The sequence below is a fragment of the Zea mays genome, chromosome 1 (assembly GCF_902167145.1).
Source record: "Zea mays cultivar B73 chromosome 1, Zm-B73-REFERENCE-NAM-5.0, whole genome shotgun sequence".
Taxonomy (NCBI): Eukaryota; Viridiplantae; Streptophyta; class Magnoliopsida; order Poales; family Poaceae; genus Zea; species Zea mays.
The window spans coordinates 10,472,310-10,496,614 of NC_050096.1; the positions used below are offsets into that span (position 1 = coordinate 10,472,310).

At 51.8% G+C, this 24,305-nt stretch overlaps 1 protein-coding gene across 3 annotated transcripts in view; it reads left to right on the plus strand.

Annotated features, from left to right (window-relative positions):
- LOC103644425 (protein SHOOT GRAVITROPISM 6) overlaps window positions 1-24,305 on the plus strand; it is an 80,237-nt gene that overhangs the window by 44,655 nt on the left and 11,277 nt on the right. For all 3 annotated transcript variants that reach the window (XM_020545050.3, XM_020545051.3, XM_020545052.3), the window contains 8 exons: window positions 521-666; window positions 875-955; window positions 1,059-1,159; window positions 12,973-13,208; window positions 13,289-13,398; window positions 13,605-13,733; window positions 13,813-13,887; window positions 13,959-14,092. In XM_020545050.3, coding sequence (XP_020400639.1) covers window positions 521-666; window positions 875-955; window positions 1,059-1,159; window positions 12,973-13,208; window positions 13,289-13,398; window positions 13,605-13,733; window positions 13,813-13,887; window positions 13,959-14,092 — 1,012 coding nt within the window. The remainder of the gene's footprint in view (window positions 1-520; window positions 667-874; window positions 956-1,058; window positions 1,160-12,972; window positions 13,209-13,288; window positions 13,399-13,604; window positions 13,734-13,812; window positions 13,888-13,958; window positions 14,093-24,305) is intronic.

The following is a 24,305-nucleotide window of genomic DNA, read 5'->3' on the forward strand; positions in this document are numbered from 1 at the left end:
AATTATATATAGAGTTGTAACCAAAGAGGACTAGATATAGAATCCTAATCGGTTACCACTATTGTAACTGAGTTGGACTCCAACTTGTTGGCAGTTTCTGCCTATATAACTATACATCATGCGGCCTTCCCTGGAAGAGATACTAAACTTAACCAATCTGATGGTTTTCTCTCAATATGGATTCATAAAACCAATTTGGTCCTGACCCTCAAGGATGTGGGACCCTGATAAAATTTCACAAGACATGAGTTTTGAGTTGATTTTGCTCTAGATACCTCTTCCCTGCCCCCGTGACTGTTGTCTTCTTAATTAGATGTAGGTAGTACTTGCTATGTTATGCTATCTTCAATTCTGAATATCATGGAGCCATCTAACATAACCAAGTTATTATGTGCGATCTTGGTTTAATCAGAATGGCATTGATTTTCATATAGCAACAGCTAAGTTTATGCATTTGTAATTTTTACTTCACATCTATGTGCTTTCTGCACTATCATATGTAATCAGTTTTGGTGTTTAGGTCGAGCTGTTATTAGTGCTGCTGAAATGGGAATCTCATTCCCACTGAAACGAAGAGATCAGTTACTGGAGTACGTTTTAACTCTAATGGGTAGGGATCAAAGTAATGATCTCACTGATTTCAACACTGAGCTTTTGCACACACAGGTATATGCTCAAGTTTTGACCCTTGTTTTTGTTTTCAGATATAGAATAAATTCTTCGTTTAGTTGAAGCTTCACTCTTTTAAATTAGCTTACATCTACAATATTTCTTTATATCTTTTTCACTCCTGCTCATTATGTAATAGCACAGCTACTTATTCAAGTTTTATAACATTTTTTTACTCTTTTCTAAATCATACTTACATATGCAGAGCCTTGCTTTAAGTGCCTGTACTACTCTTGTCTCGCTAGAACCAAGATTGCCAATGGAAACAAGAAACCGTGTCATGAAGGTCTGCATGGCTATGTTGCAACTCCACAAAACTTCACTAATAGTCTGTCTACTACTTGAAGAATCTTTATATAGTTTTTACTTGATTTATGTTCCACTTTCAGGCAACATTAGGTTTTTTTGCTTTGCCAACAGAGCCCTCAAGCATTGTTGAGAGTCTCGTAACAAACCTAATTATTCTGTTAGGTGCCATCCTGCTTACAAGGTAATTTTGTAAAAGTATAGTTCAGTTGTATTTTTTTTCTCAAACAACACAGGAGATATGCGTGTCATTTTATTAAGAAGAACGAAAGAGAAAGTACCACATACATCAAACAACCAAAACCACAAGACCTGTACCCCTACAGCTACGGACTAGGCAACTAAAAGCTTTGGCTGTTACAACGGTGACACCTAGACCATTTGAATCCAAAAACCACAGAGGGGTAGGCCATCAAGACCTACACATTCGTAGCTCGTGCTCAGACCAGGAAGTCTTGCAGTTTGGAGGCCCCAGCCCACCTCCAAAGCCGACATTCCTCAACAATCCTTGTGATCAAAGTGAGTGTGTTAGGCTCTGAATTCTCAAAGACACAAGAATTCCTGTGCTTCCATATATCCCAGGCTGTTAAAATGATAAGGGAATTCAGCCCTTGTCTCCTTTCTTTTGGTACTAACTTGACCACCTTCCTCCACCACTTAGGAAAGGAAGTTTCAGCAATGTTGGGTGCCATCTCTGGCATCTTTATAGCCTGGAAAATATAAAACCAAAGTTGCCTGGAGAAAACACAGCCCACTAACAGGTTCTGAATATTCTCATCCTCTTGATCACAAAGGGGACATGCATTGGGATGGGGCAGCCCTCTTTTAGCCAGATTGTCTACAGTCCAAACATCGTTTTTTAAACACCAACCAAATGAAGAATCTGCAGCGAAGGGGCGCCCAACTTTTCAAATCTTTTTCCATGGGGCATAACGAATTGATCCCCATGAAGAAGGCCAAATAGGCTGACTTGCTGCTCCCCTGATTGTGTTAGTTTCCACCTGAAAGTGTCAGGGTTTTCAGGCTGTAAAATAACTCCTTCCACCTGGTCCCATATCATAAGATACTCTTGTAAGACTTGGACAATTAAGGCCCCTTTTATATCTGATATCCATCTCCTGTTGTTCAGCACCTCACCAACTGTTCTCTTGTTTACAGTTCTTTTGCCAATAGTTGTGATCAGATGGGGTGCTAGTTCAGCAATGCATTTCCCTTCTAACCACCTGTCCTTCCAAAATAATTTTTTTTCACGATTATCAATGATGGGAATCATAGCCATGTTGAAGAGAGCTTTGACATTTCGTGGGACCTCCACTTGAAAACCATCCCAAGGACGTGGTCGATCCACTTTTTGAGCCCATAGCCATCTCATTTTCAGTGCCCAACCTAATTTTTCCAGATTTAAAATCCCTAATCCTCCATAGCTTAAGGGGCGTTGAACCTTTTCCCATGACACTAGGCAATTCCCTCCATTGGCCCTTTCTCGCCCTTTCCAGAGAAACCCTCTCCTTATTTTGTCCACAGCCTTAATGACCCATTTTGGCAGATCAATTGCTAGCATCGAGTATATTGGGGAGGCTGTCAAGACTGCTCGTACCATAATTAATCGACCAGCCCGGTTCATTAGAGAAGCTTTCCATCCCGGCAAGTAGTCTGAAACTTTATCCACCAACAGTTGTAGAGCCTCAGGGGGTTTATGGATGGATAGAAGCAGCCCAAGATACGTACATGGGAAATTTTTTGCACTGCAGGACAGAACTTCCATTGTTAAAAGTCTTTCAGCTTCTGAACATTGAATAGGGGCCACAGAACTCTTAGATAAATTACATTGTAAGCCAGAAGCTTGCCCAAACAGGTTGAGGATGGACTTTATAACCATCAAATCTGTCCTTAAGGGTCTCAAAAATATTACTGCGTCATCTGCGTAAAAGGAGATCCTATGCCTGGCATGTTGGACCGCAAGGGGTTGCAGCAGCTGGTTGGAAGCGGCATACTTGACTAAGTAGTTCAGAGCATCCATAACAAGAATGAAGAGCATGGGAGAGAGTGGATCACCTTGCCGTAGGCCTCGTTTATGGATAAAAGGCAAACCAGGTTCCCCATTGACACAAGGATTCTGGTTGAGGAGGTTGAAAGCAACAAGCTTATAAGATCACACCACCTCCTACTGAATCCCACATATTCTATGACTTCAAGGAGAAAGGGCCAGGAAACTGAATCAAACGCCTTTGATATATCCAATTTCAGCAGAACATGTGCTTCTTTTTTCTTATGTAAGGCCTTCACCATCTGTTGAACAAAGATGTAGTTGTCATGGATGTTTCTGCCCCTAACAAAGGCACTCTGATTTATGGAGGCAATGGAAGGCAGTAAGGGTGCCAATCTGTTTGCCAAGACTTCTCCCACGAGCTTGGCATCAATTTTCTTAGGGATAAGGGTGATGAAGGCTGTGTTGAGAAGCCTGAACGTGAAAATATGTCCCCTAGCACAAGCGGCAAAGGCCGCCAACAAATCATTTTTTATAATGCTCCAACATACCTTGTAAAACCGACCTGTGAAACCATTCGGGCCAGGTGCTTTGTCAAGGGGTAAGTCATTAACTGCTGCTCATAATTCCTCTTCTGTGAATGGGTTGTCCAGGCTGGCCAAATCATGCTGTTGCATACCAATCTCACTAAGATTTTTTTTCGAACACGCAGGAGAGCTGCGTATCATTGAATTAAGAAAAGGAGGGTCTAAAAAATAGATCGAATACAAACACAAAAAAGAAAAGAAAGAAAGAAAGAAAGAAGAAGAAAAATAATCATGGCCATCCGACCACAACAAAACAAGATGACCACCTAAAAGGTCACCACAACCACAGACCCAACGCACCCGTCCAGCCCTAGACACAAAAGACTTCCTTTATGGAGCGAGCGACTGATCCCTCTACCAGATCCCTGAAGGACACCTGGAATGGGAGCTGTAATAAGAGCAAGGTGTTTGGCCCCCGCGAACTTCCATATAACAATTTCTTCTTCAGCTCTTCTAATAGCTCCCTCTAGACTGGGTTTAAATCTGTCAAAAACGCACCCATTTCTATGGTTCCAGAGAGTCCATAGCCCAAGGGTAATAAAGGAATTAAGCCCTTTTTTAGCAGGGAACGTATCCTGTGCTCATGGAGCTCTTGTACTCATATGAGCACTTTAAATTTGGTGCCTTCATTTCTCATCCAGGGGTGAGGGCAGCAGTGGCACACAGTAGAGACAGACAGCGCAACAACAAGGGTGGCACACAGAAGAAACTAGGAAATGTCTATTCACACTTGGATGAAAAATGAATGCACCAGATTTAAAGTGCTCATATGAGCACAAGAGCTCCATGAGCACAGGATACGTTCCCTTTTTAGCAATCCCCTGCAGCTGCTCACTGATTCTGCTCCACCATTCCATAGTTTTGACTTCTCCCAACTGAGGAGCAAAGGCAGACAGGTTGACCTGTCCCGACAGCTGAAACCAAAAGCTCCTAGCAAAGACACAACCCACCAAAATGTGGTCTATGGTTTCTTGATCTTGGTCATACAGAACACATCTGTCAGGATGGTTTAAACCTCTTTTCTACAGACGGTCTGCTGTCCAACATCTTCGAAGATCAGCAAGCCATAGAAAGAATTTACATTTGGGAGGAGACCAAGTTTTCCAAATTAATTCCCAATACTGAGCCTTGGTCGACCCGATGAAGAGGCCATCATAAGCTGCCTTAGCTGAATAAATTCCATCAGTAGAAAACCTGAAAATATGCTTGTCCTCCATGTCTGGATGAAGCTGGATAGTTTGAAGTTCATCCCAAGGATCAAGGAGGTCGGCAAAGACACCTACTGTCAAGGCCCCTTTAATACCAGTTAACCATTTTCTGTCTGTCAAGGGCTCAAGCACAGTTCTGTTGTTCCTAATCTTTTTTGGCACAACTGCAAGTAGTCGAGGAGCAAGGTCTTCAATATTCTTTCCGTGGACCCAATGGTCTTGCCAAAATAAGTTGAAGACCCATTCCCAATGTCAGTGAGCATGACAGTGTTTTTTTTCTCGAAAACGCAGGAGAGCTGCATTTCATTAAAATAAGAAGGTGAACCCCAAAATGGGGCGGTACAGTGTAAAAGAAGGCCTTTATTTTGCTGGATATCTGCATAGGTAGTGAGGACCAAGGCTTATCCTGATCCGTTTTGCTCAGCCACAACCATCTCATTCTTAAGTCCCATCCCAGTTCTTTGAGACTAGAAATCCCAAGTCCGCGGATTTCAAGAGGTCTACAAACTCTGCCCCAAGCTACTAAACAGTGTCCTCCTCTGACATCTTTCCTTCCACGCTAGAGAAATCCTTTTCTGATCTTGTCAATAGCTTTGAGCGAGCCTGTGGGTATGTCGACTGCCATGGCTAAATAGATGAGCATGTCGGTCATCACATACTAAACCTGCACTCTTCTGTCGACCCTTGTCATTATATCCGCTTTCCACCCAGATAGTTGATCAGCCACTCTGTCAATAATGGGCTGCACCTGATTTTTGGGCAGCTTTTTTAGAGACAGAGGCAGACCAAGGTATTTGCAGGGGAAAGAAGCGAGCTCACATGGAAGCCAATTATGAAGAGTCATCAACTCTTCCTGACCACATCGAATGGGATAAACACTGCTCTTCTGAATATTAGTTTTTAAGCCCGAAGCTTCTCCAAACAAATTTAAGATACTTCGAACAGTATGGATTTCATTCTCTGGCTAGCCGTTTTTTGTCGGCAGCGGTGGGCGGCACGACACCCGAAGGGGTGCTGGAGGGGTGCGCGGGGCTGGTTAATTCAGTGTGTGATGGCTTCCAGCCTGGACTGGCTCTTCAATTTCCGTCCCAGCTTCATGGGCCGCTGGATGTTGTTGGGCCGGTTTTCTCCAATGCTTCACAGTGCAGCCTTGAAGAGGCTGAATCTCCCGTTGGGACGCTGGGACTGGGTGAAACGTTTTCGCCCCTGCGCATGTGCGATGGGCGGCTGAAAACTGATATGCCAATCTCGCCTCATCAAGTGGTTCAAGTCAGCAATCTCATCTTGGCTGGGAATACTATTGATGGGTCGCTGGGCCTTGGTGAGCCGTTTTTGCCCCTTTGCATGATCAATGGGCCGCTGAAAGCGGATCTGCCAGTCTCGCCCCATGAAATGGTGCAGGCCCGCAACCTAATGTCGGCTGGGAATGTTGAAGTCGGGTCGCTGAGTCTGTTCAGATCGGCCTCGCCTCAGTTTTCTGCTGCTGAGTCGCTGGGACCGTCTGGGGCAGTCTCGCCCCGTCCTGATGGTGGGTCTTTAATTCCTATGCCTAGCCTGATATACAACAACATTATATTCGAACATCCCCTCGATCATAACTTGCATAAGTTAAGATTTGTTTCTAAATGAAGCCAACTTCTGCATAGTTAGTTCCTTGTTAAAGTCATCAATGATTCGGGCACCTCTCCAGCGAGGTTCTCCAAATCTGCGATGAGTGCCTCAGAGTTGACGAGCGCCTCGGCGTATTCAACGCACTCGACGTCGCACTCGTAGGCATGACGGTACGTGGGGCCTACGGTGATGACGCCCACGGGCCCAGGCATCTTCAACTTCCGAATGATGAGGTTGCCATCGTTCGTCCCCCCAAGGTGACAGGCGAGTCGATAGTCAGCAAGCCAGAGCTCCGGCTTTGTATCCCCTGAGTATTTGGTGATAGTAGTCGGGGCTCGGAACCGAGACGGGAACGGTGCTCTGCGGATGGCCTTGCTAAAGACCTGAGGTCCTGGCGGCTCGGGGGAGGGGCTTCGGTCCTCCGTGGTGTCGTAGCGTCCGCCTCGCCGAGGGCGGTAGCCGGACGTCTCTTGTTGTCGGGCGCGTCCGCCGAGACGATCATGAACTGTCTGGGGCTGACAGTTGTCTCGGAGACGATTGTGCACCATGGGTGCCCTCGCTCTGGTATGCGCGGGGTGCACCGAGGCTTCCCTCTTGAAGCGAGAGGGCCCCACCTGATGGCTTGAGGCGGGCTCTCGGCCTGCTGGACTGCGGCGCATTCCAGAAGCCCCCGAAGTTCTTCGTGGATGCGGCGTCCCTCGGTGGTGGAGGGCTCCGGCATGGTGCAGAGCAAGAGTGCTGCCGTTGCGAGACTTTGACTCGCTCGGTTGATGATGGGGGGCTCGGCGGCGTCAACGTCTTCTTCGATGTGTCGCTGGACGTCGCGCGCCTTCGCCCGTGCGCCTCTGTTGATTGCTAATTGCTTTGCCAGCAACCTCCCTCTCCAGAGCTTGTCGTAGTTGTTGCAGCCGTTGCTGTTCCTCCTTGAGCTTGTTGTGTAGCTCTCGGAGTTGCTCGAGCTAAGCCACGTGGCTCCGATGAGGAGTATGGGCCTCGCTCGGCTCTGGAACGTGCGGTGGAAGCTAGCCACCTTCCCGTGGCATGCCAAGGCGATCTCCCTCGTCGGGGATCTCTGAGTCGAGGTAGAGGCATTCTCGGGTCGGATCGTAGCCTTCCCCGCCGGAGCTATAACCCTTCGAGCTTTCGGAGAGCATCTCATCACATACATACAGAAACTGCAGCATGGACTCGGGATCTCTCAGCCCGGAGAAGTCTAGGGCGAAGCTCAGACCGTCCTCTTCCTCGGAGTCCAGGCACCCTGAGGGAAAAGGAAGTCCGACATACGTCCTTGTGACGGAGCTGGTGTCGAAGCTCGACACGAAGGGAATGGGGTTGAACACGAACAGTTCTCCCCTGGTCCCCGTCATGTCTCTCCAAGGAGCGACCGGTTCCTCCCGACCCGCAGGTGGGAGGACTGGTGCAGCTGGTACCACTTGCTCAACGGCGTGGCGTGGGGGACTGGCGTTTCCCACACCGGAGGCGGTGGCGCCAGATGAGTCGGTGCAGGTGCGGCTGGTGGCGCTCTGGGTGCAATGTTGACACTGGCTAAGTCCCTCGAGAGGGAGTCGATGCCATCAGCCATCCCGAAGGCTCCTCCAGTGCCCGGGGTGCCATGAGTGGCACGATCACGATTGCTCCGTCTCTGCCTCCTGCGACGAGAAGGGCGACGACGGGAGCTTGGGAGCTCAAGGGGGACAGGCGGGAGGAGTATCATGTCATACTCGATGCCGAGAGACATGAACTCGAGACTCCCGAACCTGATCACCGTCACAAGGCCCTACTTCCAGCAGAGGGGGGATGAGGCTTGTATTACTCGCACCGAGGTGCCTGCAGTAGGGGTTACAAGCACTGTGGGAGAGGGGAAGTCCCCAAGTCCCTCGAAATGATTGAGGCAAGTGCCAATATCTAGACCGAGTAGAGAACCAAGTGTTCATCGGTGTGGTGTTCGTCTGGTTGTCTGGATTGTTCGCTGGTCGTCCTTGGAGGGACCCTACTGCCCTATTTATACATGTAGGGGAGCGTCCGTAGTGAAGCCGGGTGTTGTATCCGAAGGAAAGATGTCCTGGCGCCCTGCAAGTCGACGTGACGGTGCACTGTATTGTTGACTTGCATCCGTCGGTTTCCCATAGAGAGCCGAGGCAGAGGCCGAGGGGTTGTCCGTACGCCCGAGCCCCCAAGGGAGAGGCTGCCCATACCATAGTTGTTGTAACAGCACCGGGGTATGGGCTAAAGGCTGCTTACGAGGTGCGTCATTGTCCTTGCACGGGATGACATCGAGATTCCCTGCGGCGCTTATCGAAGTCGGAGCCCCGCTCTGGCGAGGCGGAAGTCTTCCCGAGGTGTCGGACGAGCCATCCCTTGACGTGCGCCACAGTTTGGCAGAGTAGCCGCCCGCGGGATTTGCTGCGGAACAGGTGGCCGAGGCCGAGCTCAGGCAAGATAGGGAATTTGCCCGAGTGCCAATATCGTCGTCGGGCGAGGCGGAGAAATCACCCAAAGGTTGGATTCGGGGTCAGGCGAGGCGAAGAGATTGCGCCCGCGAGCTGGACCCTGCTTCGAACGAGGCGGAGAGATTGCGCCCGAGGGCCAGTCTACTCTACTTGTCATATTAAGTGTCCCATCGGAGGGTGGCAGGCGGCGTGCGCGCACTGTAGCGTAGATGTAATCATGTTGTTGCGCCAGACGTGATTGTCGTCTTGTCAGCTACTGTGCTCTACTGTCGCGGCGTGGGGTAGGTACGCACATTAAATGCGGGTGTCCTCTTCCTGTTTTCGAGCGCCCCTATCTTATCTGCCTGAGGCTGGCTTGGGCGAGACGGACGGAGCGGTGACGACCTCGGGCAAGGCGGAGTTCCGCCCGAGGCAGGAGACTCTCGGGGAGAGGCCTCGGTTTTAACAGGTACCTCGGTTGTCTCCCCTCAGGGGTTTCGTCCTTACTCTCTAAGTGCGTTTTTAGGGGATAATTCGGGTATCACTAATTATTACCCCCAACAACGGGTCCGCGCGTGGTGCAGGCGTGGTCGACGGGGCCACACGTGGCGCAGGAAGAGGCGTGAGAGGAGACATCGAGGCCGCGCGTGGTAGAGGCGCAAGACGGGGTGGAGGGGGAACCGGATCAGACTCAAGGAGAGAGTCGAGATCGGTGGTTGGGGAGGAGCCAGCAAGGGGAAGCACATCTTCGCCGAAAACAACGTGACGAGAGATGAGGATTCGGTGGGAGACGAGGTCAAGACAGTGATACCCCCTGTGGTCAAGGGAGTAACCATGGAAGAGGCAGCGAGTGGAGCGAGGAGATAGCTTTTGGGGAGCGGTGGCGGAAGTGTTGGGATAGCAGACACAGTCGAACACGCGAAGGTGGTCATAAGAGGGGACGATGCCATACAGGGCAAAGTGGGGAGTGGGGTGGCTCACCGCCTTCGATGTGAGGCGTTTGAGGAGATGTGGCGGTTTGCAGGGCCTCTGCCCAGTCGCTGCCAGGGAGAGACGCCTGAAAGAGAAGGCAGCAAATCATATTGGTGGTAGTGCGAATAATGCGTTCGGCTCGGCCATTCTGGGGAGAGGTGTTGGGGCACGAGAGACAACTGAACGCCATGGGTGAGAAAAAGGAGCTAGAGGCGTGGTTGTCGAACTCGTGGCCATTATCACACTGCAGGGCACGGACCGAGCGACGGAACTATGTGGATACTAAGGTGAAGTGGCTGAGGGTGGTGAACGTGTCGGACTTCTACCGAAGAGGAAAGTTTGAAGAAAATGGGAAAAATCATCCAAAATCACCAAGTAGTATTTATATCCAGAAAGACTGAGTACAGGGGATGTCCAGTAATCACAATGAACCAGATCAAAAGCCTGCTCAGCCCGAGAAGAAGTAGTAAATGGGAGACGAGTTTGTCGGCCTAGCTGACAAACATGACGGAGACCCTCAAAATGTTCCCTACTACATGAAAAATCTAAACTATTGTTGAGCTTGGTCATCACGTCAGGTCCTGGATGGCCGAGACGACAATGCCAAGTGGTGGAGGAGGCGGTGGAAACCATGACGGGAGGTGGAGACACGTCGGTGGAGGAAGGCCGGAGCATGTAGCAGGGCCCTGAGTTGTCATAGTGGGTGAGAGGGCTCTTGGTGGCCAGATCCTTCATAAAAAAGTTGTTGGTGGTGAACGAACAGACAAAAAGAAGATTATGAGTGATATGAGGGGCTACGAGAACGTCGCTGAGATAGAACGACCCAGGGAGAACCAAGGCACCTTCTGAGATGACTGATAGAGTGGAACCGTTTTTCAACGACGATCGATGAGCAATGGGAAGAATGGAGGGGATGGTTGCGAGAGAGTGTGCCTGCAGTTGGGGTGGTGTGGTAGGATGCACCGGAGTCGAACACCCAGTTGAAGGGGGTGGGGTCATCACAATGGTGCTAATGGCGACAGCGAGGGAGGTGGAGTCCCATCCTCCAGCGAGCGGGGACCAAGGCGACGAGGTGGGGGTCTCTGGGGGCGGGAGCTGGGGCGGAGCCGGAGTCGTCGGTGGCACGCCGTAGGGAGGCGCAGTTAGGAGGGCCAGCGATGGAGGACGGGAGGCACTCGAAGCCTAGCCCGACCACATGTAGATGGTCTCGATCCAGGGATTGTAGAATGACGGCCACGCCTGGCTGCCACTTCGGCCGGAGGGACCACCTCGGGTGGAGCCGCCACCCCCGCGGTCACCCTTGCGGGAACGACGACCCCATAGGGACGGCAGGTGGAGGGCAGGCAGGAGCCCTAGTTGATGGAGGGCGAGGGGCTTGCCCCCCTTCCCCCCGAAGGCACCTGACCGCTGGGAGGAGCGCTGTAGAGTGTCGGGGTCGGAGCAGGGGCCTCAACCTCCATGGTGAGCTCCTCGAGGAGAAGCTCATTCCGCACAGCGTGGAAGGTGGGAAAGGGCACGATCCTCTTGATGAGAGCCTTCAGGTGGTCGTAACGGGGGCTGAGGCTATGCAGAAGGTTCAGCACCAAGGTACGGTCGACGATGGGCTCACCGAGGTCGCGGAGAGAGTTTTCCATGCCCTTCATCTGGCGGCAGTACTCTCCCACGGAGAGAACCCCCTGAGAGAACAGGGGGAACTGGCATCGAGATGGAGTGCCTAAGCCTCTCGGTTCCTGAAGAACTGGTCCTCGAGTGCGTGCCATGCCTGGCGCGTGATTTCCGCCTAGTCGCAGACGATGTCCTATAGCTCGACGGTGATGGTGTCATTGAGCTGCGAGAGGACCACGCTGTCCATCTGGACCCATGAAGGTGAGAGCGGGACGACGGGGTCGTTGAGGACATGGTCGGCGAGGGCATATCACCGAAGCGTGAGGATGACCTGAGCGCGCCACCGAGGGTAGTGGGAGGACGTCTGGTCCAAAGCCACGGACGAGGGACTGGGTGTTGTGAACCTCGGGTGGCATGAGCATGGAGGGCGGCGACGGTGTCGGAGTCGAGCCCGGAGATGTGGGGAGGCTCAGGGGCTACTGGTGGAGGGGTGTGACTGCGACCGAGGAGGAGGCGTTGCGTGGCGGCCATCTGGGTGGTCAGGGCGGCGCCCATGGCGCGTTCGCGCTCCCAGGAGGCGGCGACAACCGCCTGTGTGGTAGCAAGGGCCGCAACCAACAACGAGGAAGTAGGGGGAGGAGCTAAAGGGGAGGCGACGAGGTCGGTCTAGGCAAGTGCAGCGAGGGCGGGGAAACCCAGCGGGCAACCTCGGTGTTGTTGCTGTCTGCGAAGGTTGTTGGAGAGGCGCCAGGGAGGGGCCCAAGGTCGGCGATGTAGGGGGCCCTCCAACAGGGAGCTCGCTACGAGGGCCGTGGGGAAGGAGGCCGGCGCCCAGGGAGGGGTCGTTGGGCGAGGAGGGACCCGTGCCCATGGGGGCGCGGGCCGGCCGCGGCGAGAGAGGCCTCTAGGGAGGCGACGTGGGAGAGATCCGCGGCCAGGCTGGCGGTGATGTCCGCGTTAGGGCCGGCCAGCGTGGCGGCCAGGCCGGCGATGGCGCCCGCGGTCAGGGCCGCGTTGGCGTCCTCAACTGGGCCAGTGGTGGTGGCCATGCCGGTGAGGTAGGGAGGGAGGTCTGCAATCCGCTTAGGAGCAGGAGCGCGCCAGCATGAAGGAGATGAGCATGGGGTCGGCGGCCGGAGCTAGAGCAGTCTACGGCCGGAGAAGAGCAGCCGGCGGCAGCTGAGGTGGAGAAGGGTGGGGAGAAGAGAGAAAAATTGGCCTAGCTCTATACCATGTGGGAAACCCTAACCCTAACTCACGATTGGGAAATGTTTTAATAGACTCAGGTTGTTGGGCCTGGCCCATTACACAGGGGTGTAACTGTAATTACAAGGGATTAACCCCAAAACCCCTAAACGGGTACTCTAACACCACTCACAAAGAGGTAAATTATGAAAACATGTTTCATCATGTTAAAATGAAGCTCATTTGATATTGTAAACATTATTGTTCTCTTATACAAACATTGTCAAACTTAGAATGGTTTGACTTAGGACAACCGAAAATCCATTATATTTCAGGATGGAGAAAGAACATTCTAGTACTTCTCATTTTGTATTCTGTAATGCTCATCACCTACATAATATTCTCTTTGTCAGTGGTGAAGATGGTCGAAGTCGAGCAGAGCAGTTGCTGCATATTCTTAGGCAGCTTGATCCATATGTATCATCATCTCTGGAACACCAAAGAAGAAGAGGATGTGTTGCTGTACAGGAGGTGTTAATAAAGTTTCGCAATCTTTGTTCTGGTGGATTCGGTGCATTGGGCTCCTATCCAACTTTCACAATGAATAAACAAATCGATCGAGGGACTAGGAGCTTGTCAAGTTTGCCATGTATGCTTAATGATTTCCTTAGAATGCTTTAGTAAGTGTAGGGATCAACCCTGTATAAGATGACTTTTATTTTATCACAGCTGCATTTGTGTTGCCTAGTCGAGATTCTTTAAGCTTGGGAGAGAGGACAATGGCATACCTTCCTCGTTGTGCTGATACAGACACGGAAGTTAGGAAAGTTGCAATTCAGGTTTGTGCAAAAAGGACTGCTTTGCATTATTTTGTTTGTTACATCATGTTTCTGCCTTTTTATCTAATATGCAATTTCTGTTTCCACATGTGCTGTATGATTGTGCTGTAAAATAGTTATGGTTTGCAGAATTATTTAAAGTTTTCATCTTATGTTGTAACTGATTTCACCAAGTTATTTTGATTATATGTTTTTTATTCTTCTAGATCATTGCACTTTTCTTCGACATTTCATTGTCACTTCCAAAGCAGAAGGCATATCCTAATGATATTGATCTGGAATCCTCGTATAGTGCTTTGTCCTCCCTTGAGGAGTTAGTCTCTATTGTCAGAAGGGTGAGTATGATGTCTTGGTTTACTATCCGTTTGACCCATTTAGTCCAACTTATGGAGGGTATGTTTGTATTGTTCTCAGGAGGCATCTGTTGATCAAACTGAACTATTTCAGAGGGTTGTATCCTCAGTGTGTATTCTATTATCAAAGGATGAGGTAACTAATTCAATTTAACTTTGGAAATTGTACATTGGCATGATTGTATTAACATTTGTATACTTGGATAGCTGGTCGTCTTGCTACACTCTTGTACGTTGGCAACATGTGATAAGATAAAACAGTCAGCAGATGCTTCAATTCAAGCTATTATCATGTTTATTATCAGAAGAGGCAAGGAGCTACGTGAAGCTGATGTCTCGAGGTTAGTTTATAAAAGTTGAAATTAGTTCATTAACATTTTTATACTAGATGACACTAGAAACACATCTGTGTGAAAAACAAGATCTCTAGCTGGGAAATTCCAGTTACCCCTATGTTTCAGTTGAGGATGTAGAGGGAGGGTGAAAGGGCCTCTAGCTGAGTTAATTATGTGGTTTGAGTAGCACTCTGGTCCTGAGTTCGACTCCTCGTGGAAGCGAATTTTAGGCTAGGGTTAAAAAATCATCTTGTCTTTTCCACGCTAAAACACATGTCTAAGGCCTGGCCCCGCTCACGGTTGTTGTGGACTTGTGGTTCTCACATAGGCTATGATGTCGTTGTGATGGGTGGGCCGGGGGTTCGAAGGTTTTCTCGACTTATGTGAGGTCTTCTTAATACAATGTCGGGTAAGGGCGGGCACAGGATTTTCAGCTTGGGTATTCGAAATCTAAATAGTCTGGAAAAATTTGGACAGTCTACAATCTACTATTTAGCATCTATAATATATCACAGTGTTAATCACATAATATATACCAGTAGCAAAAGTTGGAATAAGTGAAAACACTAACGTTAAACCAGGGTTGGGAGTATATTATATAGTATGAGAGTTAGGTGGGCCAAGCCCATTACATGAGGGCCATTACATGAGGGGTAATACTATAGTCTAACACCCCCCAATCTCAACTCTATCCTATACAGACGTTGAAACTGAATCGAAACTCAGTGAATACACTCGGCGACAACCCCTATGTGTAGATGTCAACGAACTGCAACGTGGTCAGGACGCAAAGAACGCGAACATCACCGACGACGACACACTCACGGACGAAGTGAAGGTCGATCTCCACGTGCTTCGTGCGTTGATGCTGCACGGGATTGGTGGAGACGTAGATCGCGTTGACGTTGTCGCAGTAGACAAGGGTGGATCGCTCGAGTGGGCTTTGGAGCTCCTGGAGAAGCTGGTGGAACAAGGAGGCCTCGGCCACGCTGTTGGCCACGACGTGACACTTGGCCTCAGCGCTGGAGCGGGATGATGGGCTGTCGCCTCGAGGCCTAAAGACAAGGTTGGCACCCAGGAACACGGCATAACCGGATGTGGACTGACGCATGTCATGGCAGCCAACCCAATCAGCGTCGGTGTAGACCACGAGCTCCGACGTCGATGAGGATCGAAGAACAATCCGCTTGAGAGCGGTGAGGTGGGGCTCCCGGGGTGTGTGCATGTGAAGTCACACCTACTGGATGACGTAGGCGATGTCGGGCCAGGAGAATGCCAGGTATTGGAGAGCGCTAGTGAGGCTCTGGTATGCCGTCGCATCGGCAACCGGAGGCCTATCGTCCTCGGAAAGCTTCGCCTGATTGTCAACAGGCGTAGAGCAGGGCTTGCAGTCGTACATGCTAGCCTGCTCTAAGATGTTGAGAGCGTACTAGCGCAGGTGGAGGAAGGGACCCTGAGGCCGCTGCTCGGCGGTGATCCCGAGAAGTGGTGGAGAGGCCCCAGGTCCTTCATCGTGAACTCGCAATGAAGGACGACGATCATGTGCTGAAGAAGAGCGGCACTGGATGTCGTGAGGACGATGTCGCCGACGTAGAGCAGGAGGAGGTAGACGGTGTCGTCGCCATACTGTTGGATGAACAGGGACGTGTTTGACTTGGCCTTGACGAAGCCAAGGGAGGCCAATTAGGAGGCGAAGCGACTGTACCAGGCTCGTGGTGCCTGCTTGAGGCCGTATTGGGAGCAATTCAGCCGGCATACCAGATCCGGGCGTGCGGAGTCGATGAAGTCGGTGGGCTGGCTGCAGTAGACTATCTTTGTCAGAGTGCCCCGTCGATCGACTGATTCTTACAGCTGATGCTACTCCGGTTGCCTCCTGGATCCCCACCTCCATTTGTGCCGCTCTCTCCGATCCTCACTGGCACTGCGCTATGGAGTATGTGGTCCTACTGGGTAACCACACATGGGACCTGGTGCTACGTCCACCAGGCACCAACATGGTCATCGGCAAGTGGCTTTTTCGCCACAAGCTCACCTCGGATGGCTCGCTCGACCGCTACAAGGCTGGTGGGTCCTTGGGGTTTCACTCAGTGCCCTGGAGTGAACTACGATGAGACCTTCAGCCCCGTCGTCAATTAATCCACCGTTCGGGTCGTCCTCTCCCTCGCTCTCTCTCGGGACTAGGCAGAATAAGTGAAAACCCTAACCCTAAACAAGTTTAGGGTTGGGAGTATATTATATGAGAGTTAGGTGGGCCAAGCCTATTACATGAGGGGTAATACAATAGTCTAATAGCAAATATTTTACATAATTGAGCATAGTTTAATATTCAAGCAATTAATCATAATTTGAAAAATGATTAACATATAGAATTACTTAATACATATAGAATGACTTAATATTCAACAAATAATGTGCCAACATATAAAATATATAGGGGCGGGAGATGAGATAACAAAATGTTAAGAAAACTTACAAGTTATACAAGGATCCTTAATCTGCTAAAAATAAATAATGATGTCCTCATCTTTAACTTGCAAGGAGAAATCTCCTTCAATAAAAGTAATCAAACAACCATTCAAATAATCTTATCCCATTTTGTTGCTTAGCTTGATTTTGATATAGTTTCTTTCAGAAAATATCCTCGCAACCCCGGTTGTTGCAACAAGTAGAACTAGCACCAATTTGAGAAGTTTGTGAAAGGAGATGTGCTGTGTAGGCAATGTATTGAGTGAATATGGAACCAGCCGGTTACAGAATATATAGGGAGGAGCTCCTATGGCTTATAGAAATAGTGCCAGGAGTGATCTCCTAAATCAATCAAGGATCAGACCTTCCTAATGTATCTGATGCTGATTGATCCCAACATCAATCACGGCATCTCCTACCATAACAGCCCTGGATCCTATCTACGCAATCACACGCCATTACAGGAAGGGAATGATGCATTACAGGAAAGGAATGATGCACTGCTAACACCCCCCCGTCAGTCGGAGCGTCGAAGCCTTGGACGTTCAGACTGGACCGAAATTCCATGAAGACCGAAGTAGGTAGCCCTTTGGTGAAGATATCAGCGTACTGTGAGGATGTTGGAACCTGAAGAACACGAATTTCACCGAGGGCCACGCGCTCGCGAACAAAGTGAAGATCAATCTCAATATGTTTGGTGCGCTGATGTTGGACAGGATTGGAGGACATGTACACAGTACTGATGTTATCACAATAAACCAAGGTTGTGCGGCTCAGGGGGACGTGGAGTTCCTGTAGTAACTGACGCAACCAAGTGACTTCTGCAACGGCATTTGCAACAGCTCGGTATTCAGCCTCAGCACTGGAGCGGGAGACAGTGTTCTGGCGCTTGGAGGACCAGGAGATGAGACTATCACCCAAAAATACAGCAAAGCCTGAGGTAGACCTGTGGGTATCAGGACAACCAGCCCAATCGGCATCTGAGTAGACTAGCAGTTCAGTCTGTGCGGAGGGCCGAAGTAACAAGCTGAGATGAAGGGTGCCGTGCACATAACAAAGAATGCGCTTTAGAGCTGCAAGGTGAGGCTCACGTGGGTCGTGCATATGAAGGCATATCTGCTGGACTGCGTAAGAGATGTCAGGTCGTGTGAAAGTGAGATACTGGAGAGCCCCTGCAAGACTGCGGAAATCTGTAGGATCAATCACTGGATTACCAATAGTGCAGACAGCTTGGGATTGACATCAACAGGGGTGGAACAGGGCTTGCATTCAGCCATGCCAGCGCGGTCAGGGATGTCAATCATGTACTGACGTTGAGATAAAAACAAACCAGCTGTCGTGTGTTGGACCTGCATCCCCAAGAAGTGGTGAAGTTTACCAAGGTCCTTCATAGAGAATTCCTGCTGAAGTGAGGTGATGATGCGACGGAGAAGAACATCAGTAGAAGCTTTCAGAACAATGTCATCAACATATAGCAGTAGGTACACCATATCATCTCCGCGGCGATAAACAAATAAAGAGGCATCAGACTTGGCTTCAACAAACCCAAGAGAGGGCAGAAAGGAGGCAAACCGACTGTACCAGGCTCAAGGTGCTTGCTTAAGACCATATAAGGACCGGTTCAGACGGCACACAAAATCCGGATGAACAGCATCAGTAAAACCAGACGGCTGTGAGCAGTAAACTGTCTCAGACAAAGTCCCATGTAAGAAAGTGTTATTGACGTCGAGCTGATGTATGGGCCAATTGCGAGAAAGAGCTAAGGATAGGACTGTGCGCACAGTGGCTGGCTTCACAACAGGACTGAAAGTTTCATCAAAATCAATACTAGGGTGCGGTGAGAAACCGCGGAGAACCCATCTTGCCTTGTACCTTTCAAGTGAGCCGTCGGCGTGAAATTTGTGTTTGAAGATCCACTTGCCAGAAACAACATTGGTAGATTGGGGACGAGGAACCAGGTCCCATGTGTGATTATCCAGTAAGGCAAAAAACTCTTCCTCCATAGCCTGACGCCAATTTGGATCAGCAAGCGCAGTACGATAACTCCGTGGTACAGGAGACAGAGCTGCTACATGAAACAAGGCGGACTGGCGAAAGCCCGACTTGGCGCGGGTGGTCATACGATGATGATTGACCACATGGGAGATCGGAACCGCCCCACGGCGAAGGCGAGTTGGAGGTGGTGGAGACCCAGACGCAGCTGCAGAAGTAGCCGGTGCAGTCCGTCGGGAGTAGACGATATTATCGAACCGTCGTAGAGACGGACCAGCAGGGGCATGATCAGCGGTCGGCGTATGTCTTGGCTGGGTCGTGTGCGCAGGTGATGAAGATGACGTAGAGCAGCCCTGCTAGGCTGAAGAGGACCCAGGAACAGCGACGGCGTTGGGCGCCTGTCCTAGAGAACTCCCTGGTGCCTGGACTATACGACACTCGGGTGCTGTTGCAGGCGCTGTAGAGCACCCAGACGATGTGGGAGGTGTGCCTAGCATAGGTGGTAGAGGGGCAGGCGTGGCCGCACGTGGCAGTGCGGTGGTCTCCGAAAATCCTACAGGTATAGAAAAACGTGCTATTCCAATTGGAGCAGGCATGATAGGGTTAGTGTCGAGTAAAAATTCGAAAGCCTCGGCGGAAAGAGGTGAAGGATGAGTGGCAAAGGGAAAGGAAGTCTCATCGAAAATGACATGGCAAGAAATGATGACCCGGTTGGAATGAAGGTCTAGACAATGATACCCTTTGTGATCAAACTCGCGGCCATTGTCGCACTGGATTCCTTGGATGGTGGTGCCAAACATAGTATGCACAAAGGAGAAAAAATAAGTGAGGGTAGAAAAAGTGTGGGATTTAAGTCGTAAAGGGAATGTCCACAAATAATGTGAGCAATCATCAAGAATGACTAAATAATATTTGAACCTAGAAATGCTTGGGACGGGTGAGGTCCAAAGGTCACAATGGATTAACTGAAAATTTCGTGTGGCACGTGATGAAGACACATGAAATGGAAGACGGGTGTGGCCACCTAACTAACACGCATGACATAAAGGATCACTAGCAGTTTTATTACATGAAATCCCGGAATCTGCTAGTTTGGATAGGGCTTCATGACCGGGGTGCCCGAGGCGCTGATGCCAAAGTGACGAGGATGTGGTGGCATGGAAGGTGGAGGTCGGCAGCCGTAGAGGATAGAGCGGGTCGGAGCTGACACAGCGGACGATCTATCTCCGAGTGCGAAGATCCTTCACAGAGCAGCCAAGAGGGTCAAATTCCATTGAACATTTATTGTCAGAAGTAAACTGGCGTACATAAATTAGGTTCTTGATGAGACTTGGTGAGACAAGAACGTTATTTTGACGAAGGGAGTCAGACAGAATGGTGGAACCAGTGGAGGTAACGGGAATGGAGTTCCTGTTACCGACAATAATTGAAGAAGGAAAGGGATGATGTGAAGGAAATAAATGGGAGAGAGTACCAGCATCAGAGGACATATGTGTGGTGGCGCCGGAGTCAAAGAACCACTCGTTTTGGCGTGGTGGTTGAAGTATCATGGTGCTGAAGTTGGAGAGGAGCGCCTGCTGATCCCAGGATAGAGTGGTGGTAGTCGGAAATCCTAGCGGCGGTGGTGTAGACCATGGTTGTTGTGGCGCCCCTGGCTAGGGACCTTCAATGCCAGCGATCAAGGATTGAGACAGGGAGTGGCCGACTGTTGATGTGGCGCCGAGGGAGCAGCCGACATCCTGGGTCCGGGCCACATCTAAATAGACCCGGTCCAAGGATTGTAGAAGCTAGGCCAGGTGTTGGTCGATGTAGACCCCGACCCATGTTGTTTGGTGGGAGGACCAGAGTGATGCCCGCCTTTCTTGCCGCCACGCGTCCCGCGCTTGGGGTTGCTGGGGGGATGATGTGGAGGCGGTGGCTCCGGCTTGTTGGTCGGGGGCTTGTCGGTGGTAGTGGCGAGAAGAGCAGAAGCTGGGACTGTGGAGTGATGCGCAAAAGTGAGCTCCTCAAGCAGCAGATCATTTCGTACCTCCAGGAAGGTGGGGAGACGTCGCCCGCGTCGAAGATGAAGACCAATGCTGGTGAAACGCTCATTGAGACCGCGGATGACGTTGAGGATGAGAGTGTGGTCAGGGACCGGCTCGTCGAGATCATCGAGGGCGTTAGCCATCCCTTTGAACTTGCGGCAGTAGCCGGTGATGGAGAGGTCGCCTTGGCGGAAGTTGCGAAACTCCGCGTCGAGGAAGAGAGCCCGGGTCTCGCGATTTCCGAGAAACTGGGACTCGATGGCAAGCCAGGCGCCGCGAGCAGGGACGTCGCGGATGAGCATGACATCGGCAAGTTCGGTGGTGATGGTGCCGACAATCCACGACTTGACGACGCAATCCATCAGCGCCCAATCGGGAGAGGAGGGCGGAAATGTGTTGGTGAGTACGTGGTCGGTCAGCGTGTACCTGTCGACGACGAGAAGGAAGGAATCACGCCATCTGGTGTAGAAGGGGGTGATGGAATAAGTCTTGAGCATCTAGAGGACAACAGTCGCTTTTTGACTGTCCTCTGTAGTCTCTTTAGCATCTAGAGGACAACAGTCGTTTTTTGACCGTCCTCTGTAGTCTCTTTAGCATCTAGAGGACAGCAGTCGCTATTGACTGTCCTCTGTTGTCTCTTTAGCATCTAGAGGACAACAGTCGCTTTTGACTGTCCTCTATAGTCTCTTTAGCATATAGAGGACAATCATGTTGTGTAGTGTGTGTGAGAAGGTGTGGTAGTGTGGTAGTGCAGCCTCTAGGGCTATAAATATGTGTCTCCAACCCTTAGATGGGTATGGCATTTGAGTAGTGTGTGAGAAATAAACGAAAATTGCCCCAGCTCGTAGTGTCATCCTCTGGATGAGAGTTAGAGACCCTCTACTTACAATTGGTATCAAAGCCAAACTATCCTGCAGCCTAAACATCTCGTGCTCATCTCCTTCCCGCGCCTCTCCCCACACTCAGTCGGCAGCAAGAGCTCCAACTGTTCCTTCCTCTCCTGCTCAGACGAGCAGCCTTTCGTCTGAGACAGCCTCTTCCACATGCAGTGACCCCTCACTAGCTCACCATGTCTCTACGCTCAGTCACTTCGAGTGCGCGGCACCAGCATGAGGCCGAGGTCGCCGCGGCACAAGAACGCGAGCGAGCAGTGGCTGCGGCGAGGGCAGCACGGTTGGCGACGGCGGAACTGGCAGCAGCGAGAGCGGAAGTAGAAGCAGCGGATGCTGCACGTGCGGCGGCAGCAGAGCTCGAGGCTCTACGCGGCAGTAGAGCCGGCAACTCTGCTTCTGTCGACGACAACACCGACGAAGAGCTCAGGCTGGCGAGGGAAGTAGCGCGAGAGCAGGCGGCACAGTGGGCAGCCGCGCATCCCCATGGGGGTGCGCACGGCGGCAGCCCAGATAGGCGCCGACGGCGCTCCGGGCGAGGGCGCACGCGGCGGCAGCCCAGACGGGCGTAGACACGCCGGCGGTGTTCCCGGCGGCGGCGACCGAGTCGACGGAGATCGCGGCCTCTACAGGCGGCGCGACTCTCCCTCCCTTGATCGGTACCATGGTCGCCGCATGGCCCAGGCCATTATCAGGGACATCGGTCCCGGCGGTGGGTGGCCTACCCTGACCAAGAACAACTACGTCGAGTGGGCAGCGGTGATGAGGGTACGGCTCCAGGTTAGCCACATGTGGGAAGTAGTTAGGTACGACGACGTCGACTACCACGAGGATCGACGGGCGCTGGATGCCCTCATTGCTGCAGTCCCGCCCGAGATGCAGTTTTCGCTTTCTCAGAAGCGGACTGCCAAGGAGGCCTGGGACGCCATCACTGCGACCCGCATCGGCAGCGACCGTGCCCGCAAGACCACACTGCAGGCACTTCGCAAGGAGTGGGAGAACCTGACCTTCAAGCCAGGTGAGGATGTTGATGACTTTGCTCTCCGCCTGAACACTCTGTTGTAGATGGTGCAGTTCGGCGACGACACCTACGATGAGGAGAGAGCTGTTGAGAAGCTCTTCCGTTGCATAACCGAGAAGTACAAGCAGATTGCTCGCTCGATCGAGTCTCTGCTAGACCTCTCCACGATGGCAATTGAAGAGGCGATAGGTCGTCTCAAGGTGGTCGACGGCGACGAACCACAGGCTCCCTCTGGGCCTATCACTATCGGCGGGAAGCTACATCTCACTCGAGAGCAGTGGGAGGCCTGCCAGGGTGACAAGAAGGGGGAGTTGTCCTCGACACAAGGCCGCAAATGCGGCAAGGCACGTGGAGGCGCCCAGGCCGGGGCGCGAGGACATGCTGAGGGTGGTGCCCGTGGAGGTGCCCAAAGGCGCGCCGTCGGCAACAAGAAGCCGGCACGAGACGACGACTGTCACAACTGCGGCAAGCTTGGCCACTGGGCCAGGGACTGTCGACAGCCACGACGTGGCCAGGCCAACGTCGCACAGGCGGAGGCAGAGGAGGAGGCTCTGCTCCTAGCACATGCAAGCATCGAGATATCTCCAGCGGCACCGGCCGCAGCGGCACTCCTCCACCTTGATGAGTCGAAAGCACGCGCTTTCCTCGGCGACGGCTCCAGCAAAGACATGATCGAAGGATGGTGCCTCGACACCGGCGCCACTCATCACATGACCGGCCGACGGGAGTTCTTCACCGAGCTTCACTCTAGCGTCTGAGGCTCCGTCAAGTTTGGGGACGCCTCCGGCGTAGAGATCAAGGGCACCGGCTCAGTCGTCTTCACCGTCGCGTCTGGTGAGCACAGGCTGCTCACCGGAGCCTACTACATCCCCGCGTTGAGGAACTCTATCATCAGCTTGGGACAGCTGGATGAGAACGGTTCGCGCGTGGAGGTCGAGCATGGAGTCATGAGGATCTGGGATCCCTCTCGTCGCCTTCTTGCCAAGGTACGCAGGAGTCCAAATCGGCTATACATCCTCAATGTGAAGGTGGCACAACCTTGCTGCCTTGCTGCTCGTCGAGACGACGGGGCATGGCAGTGGCACGAGCGCTTCGGGCACCTTAACTTCGAGGCCCTGAAGCGGCTCAGTGCCAAGGAGATGGTACAAGGCCTGCCGTGCCTTGACCATGTGGAGCAATTCTGCGATGTCTGCGTGTTGACAAAGCAGAGATGGCTCCCCTTTCCCCAGCAGTCGAGCTTCCGAGCAAAGGAGAAGCTCGAGCTCGTGCATGGGGACTTGTGTGGCCCGGTGACACCAGCCACACCAGGAGGACGACGCTACTTCGTGCTGCTCGTCGACGATCTCTACCGCTACATGTGGGTGATGATCCTTGGTAGCAAGGGAGAGGCTGCGAACGCCATCAGACGTGTGCAGGTCGCTGCTGAGGCGGAGTGCAGCCGCAAGCTGCGCGTGCTGCGCACCGACAACGGCGGCGAATTCACAGCGGGTGAGTTCGCGTCGTACTGCGCGGATGAGGGCGTTCAGCGTCACTACTCCGCGCCGTACAGCCCGCAACAGAACGGCGTCGTCGAGCGGCGCAACCAGACGGTTGTGGGGATGGCTCGGGCTCTCCTCAAACAGAGGGGAATGCCGACTGTCTTCTGGGGAGAGGCGGTGGTGACAGCGGTCTACATCCTCAACCGCTCGCCCACCAAGGCACTCAACGGGATGACACCGTACGAGGCTTGGCATGGGCGCAAGCCGGCGGTCTCTCACCTACGGGTCTTAGGCTGCCTCGCGTTCACCAAGGAGCTTGGCCACATCGGCAAGCTCGACGACAGG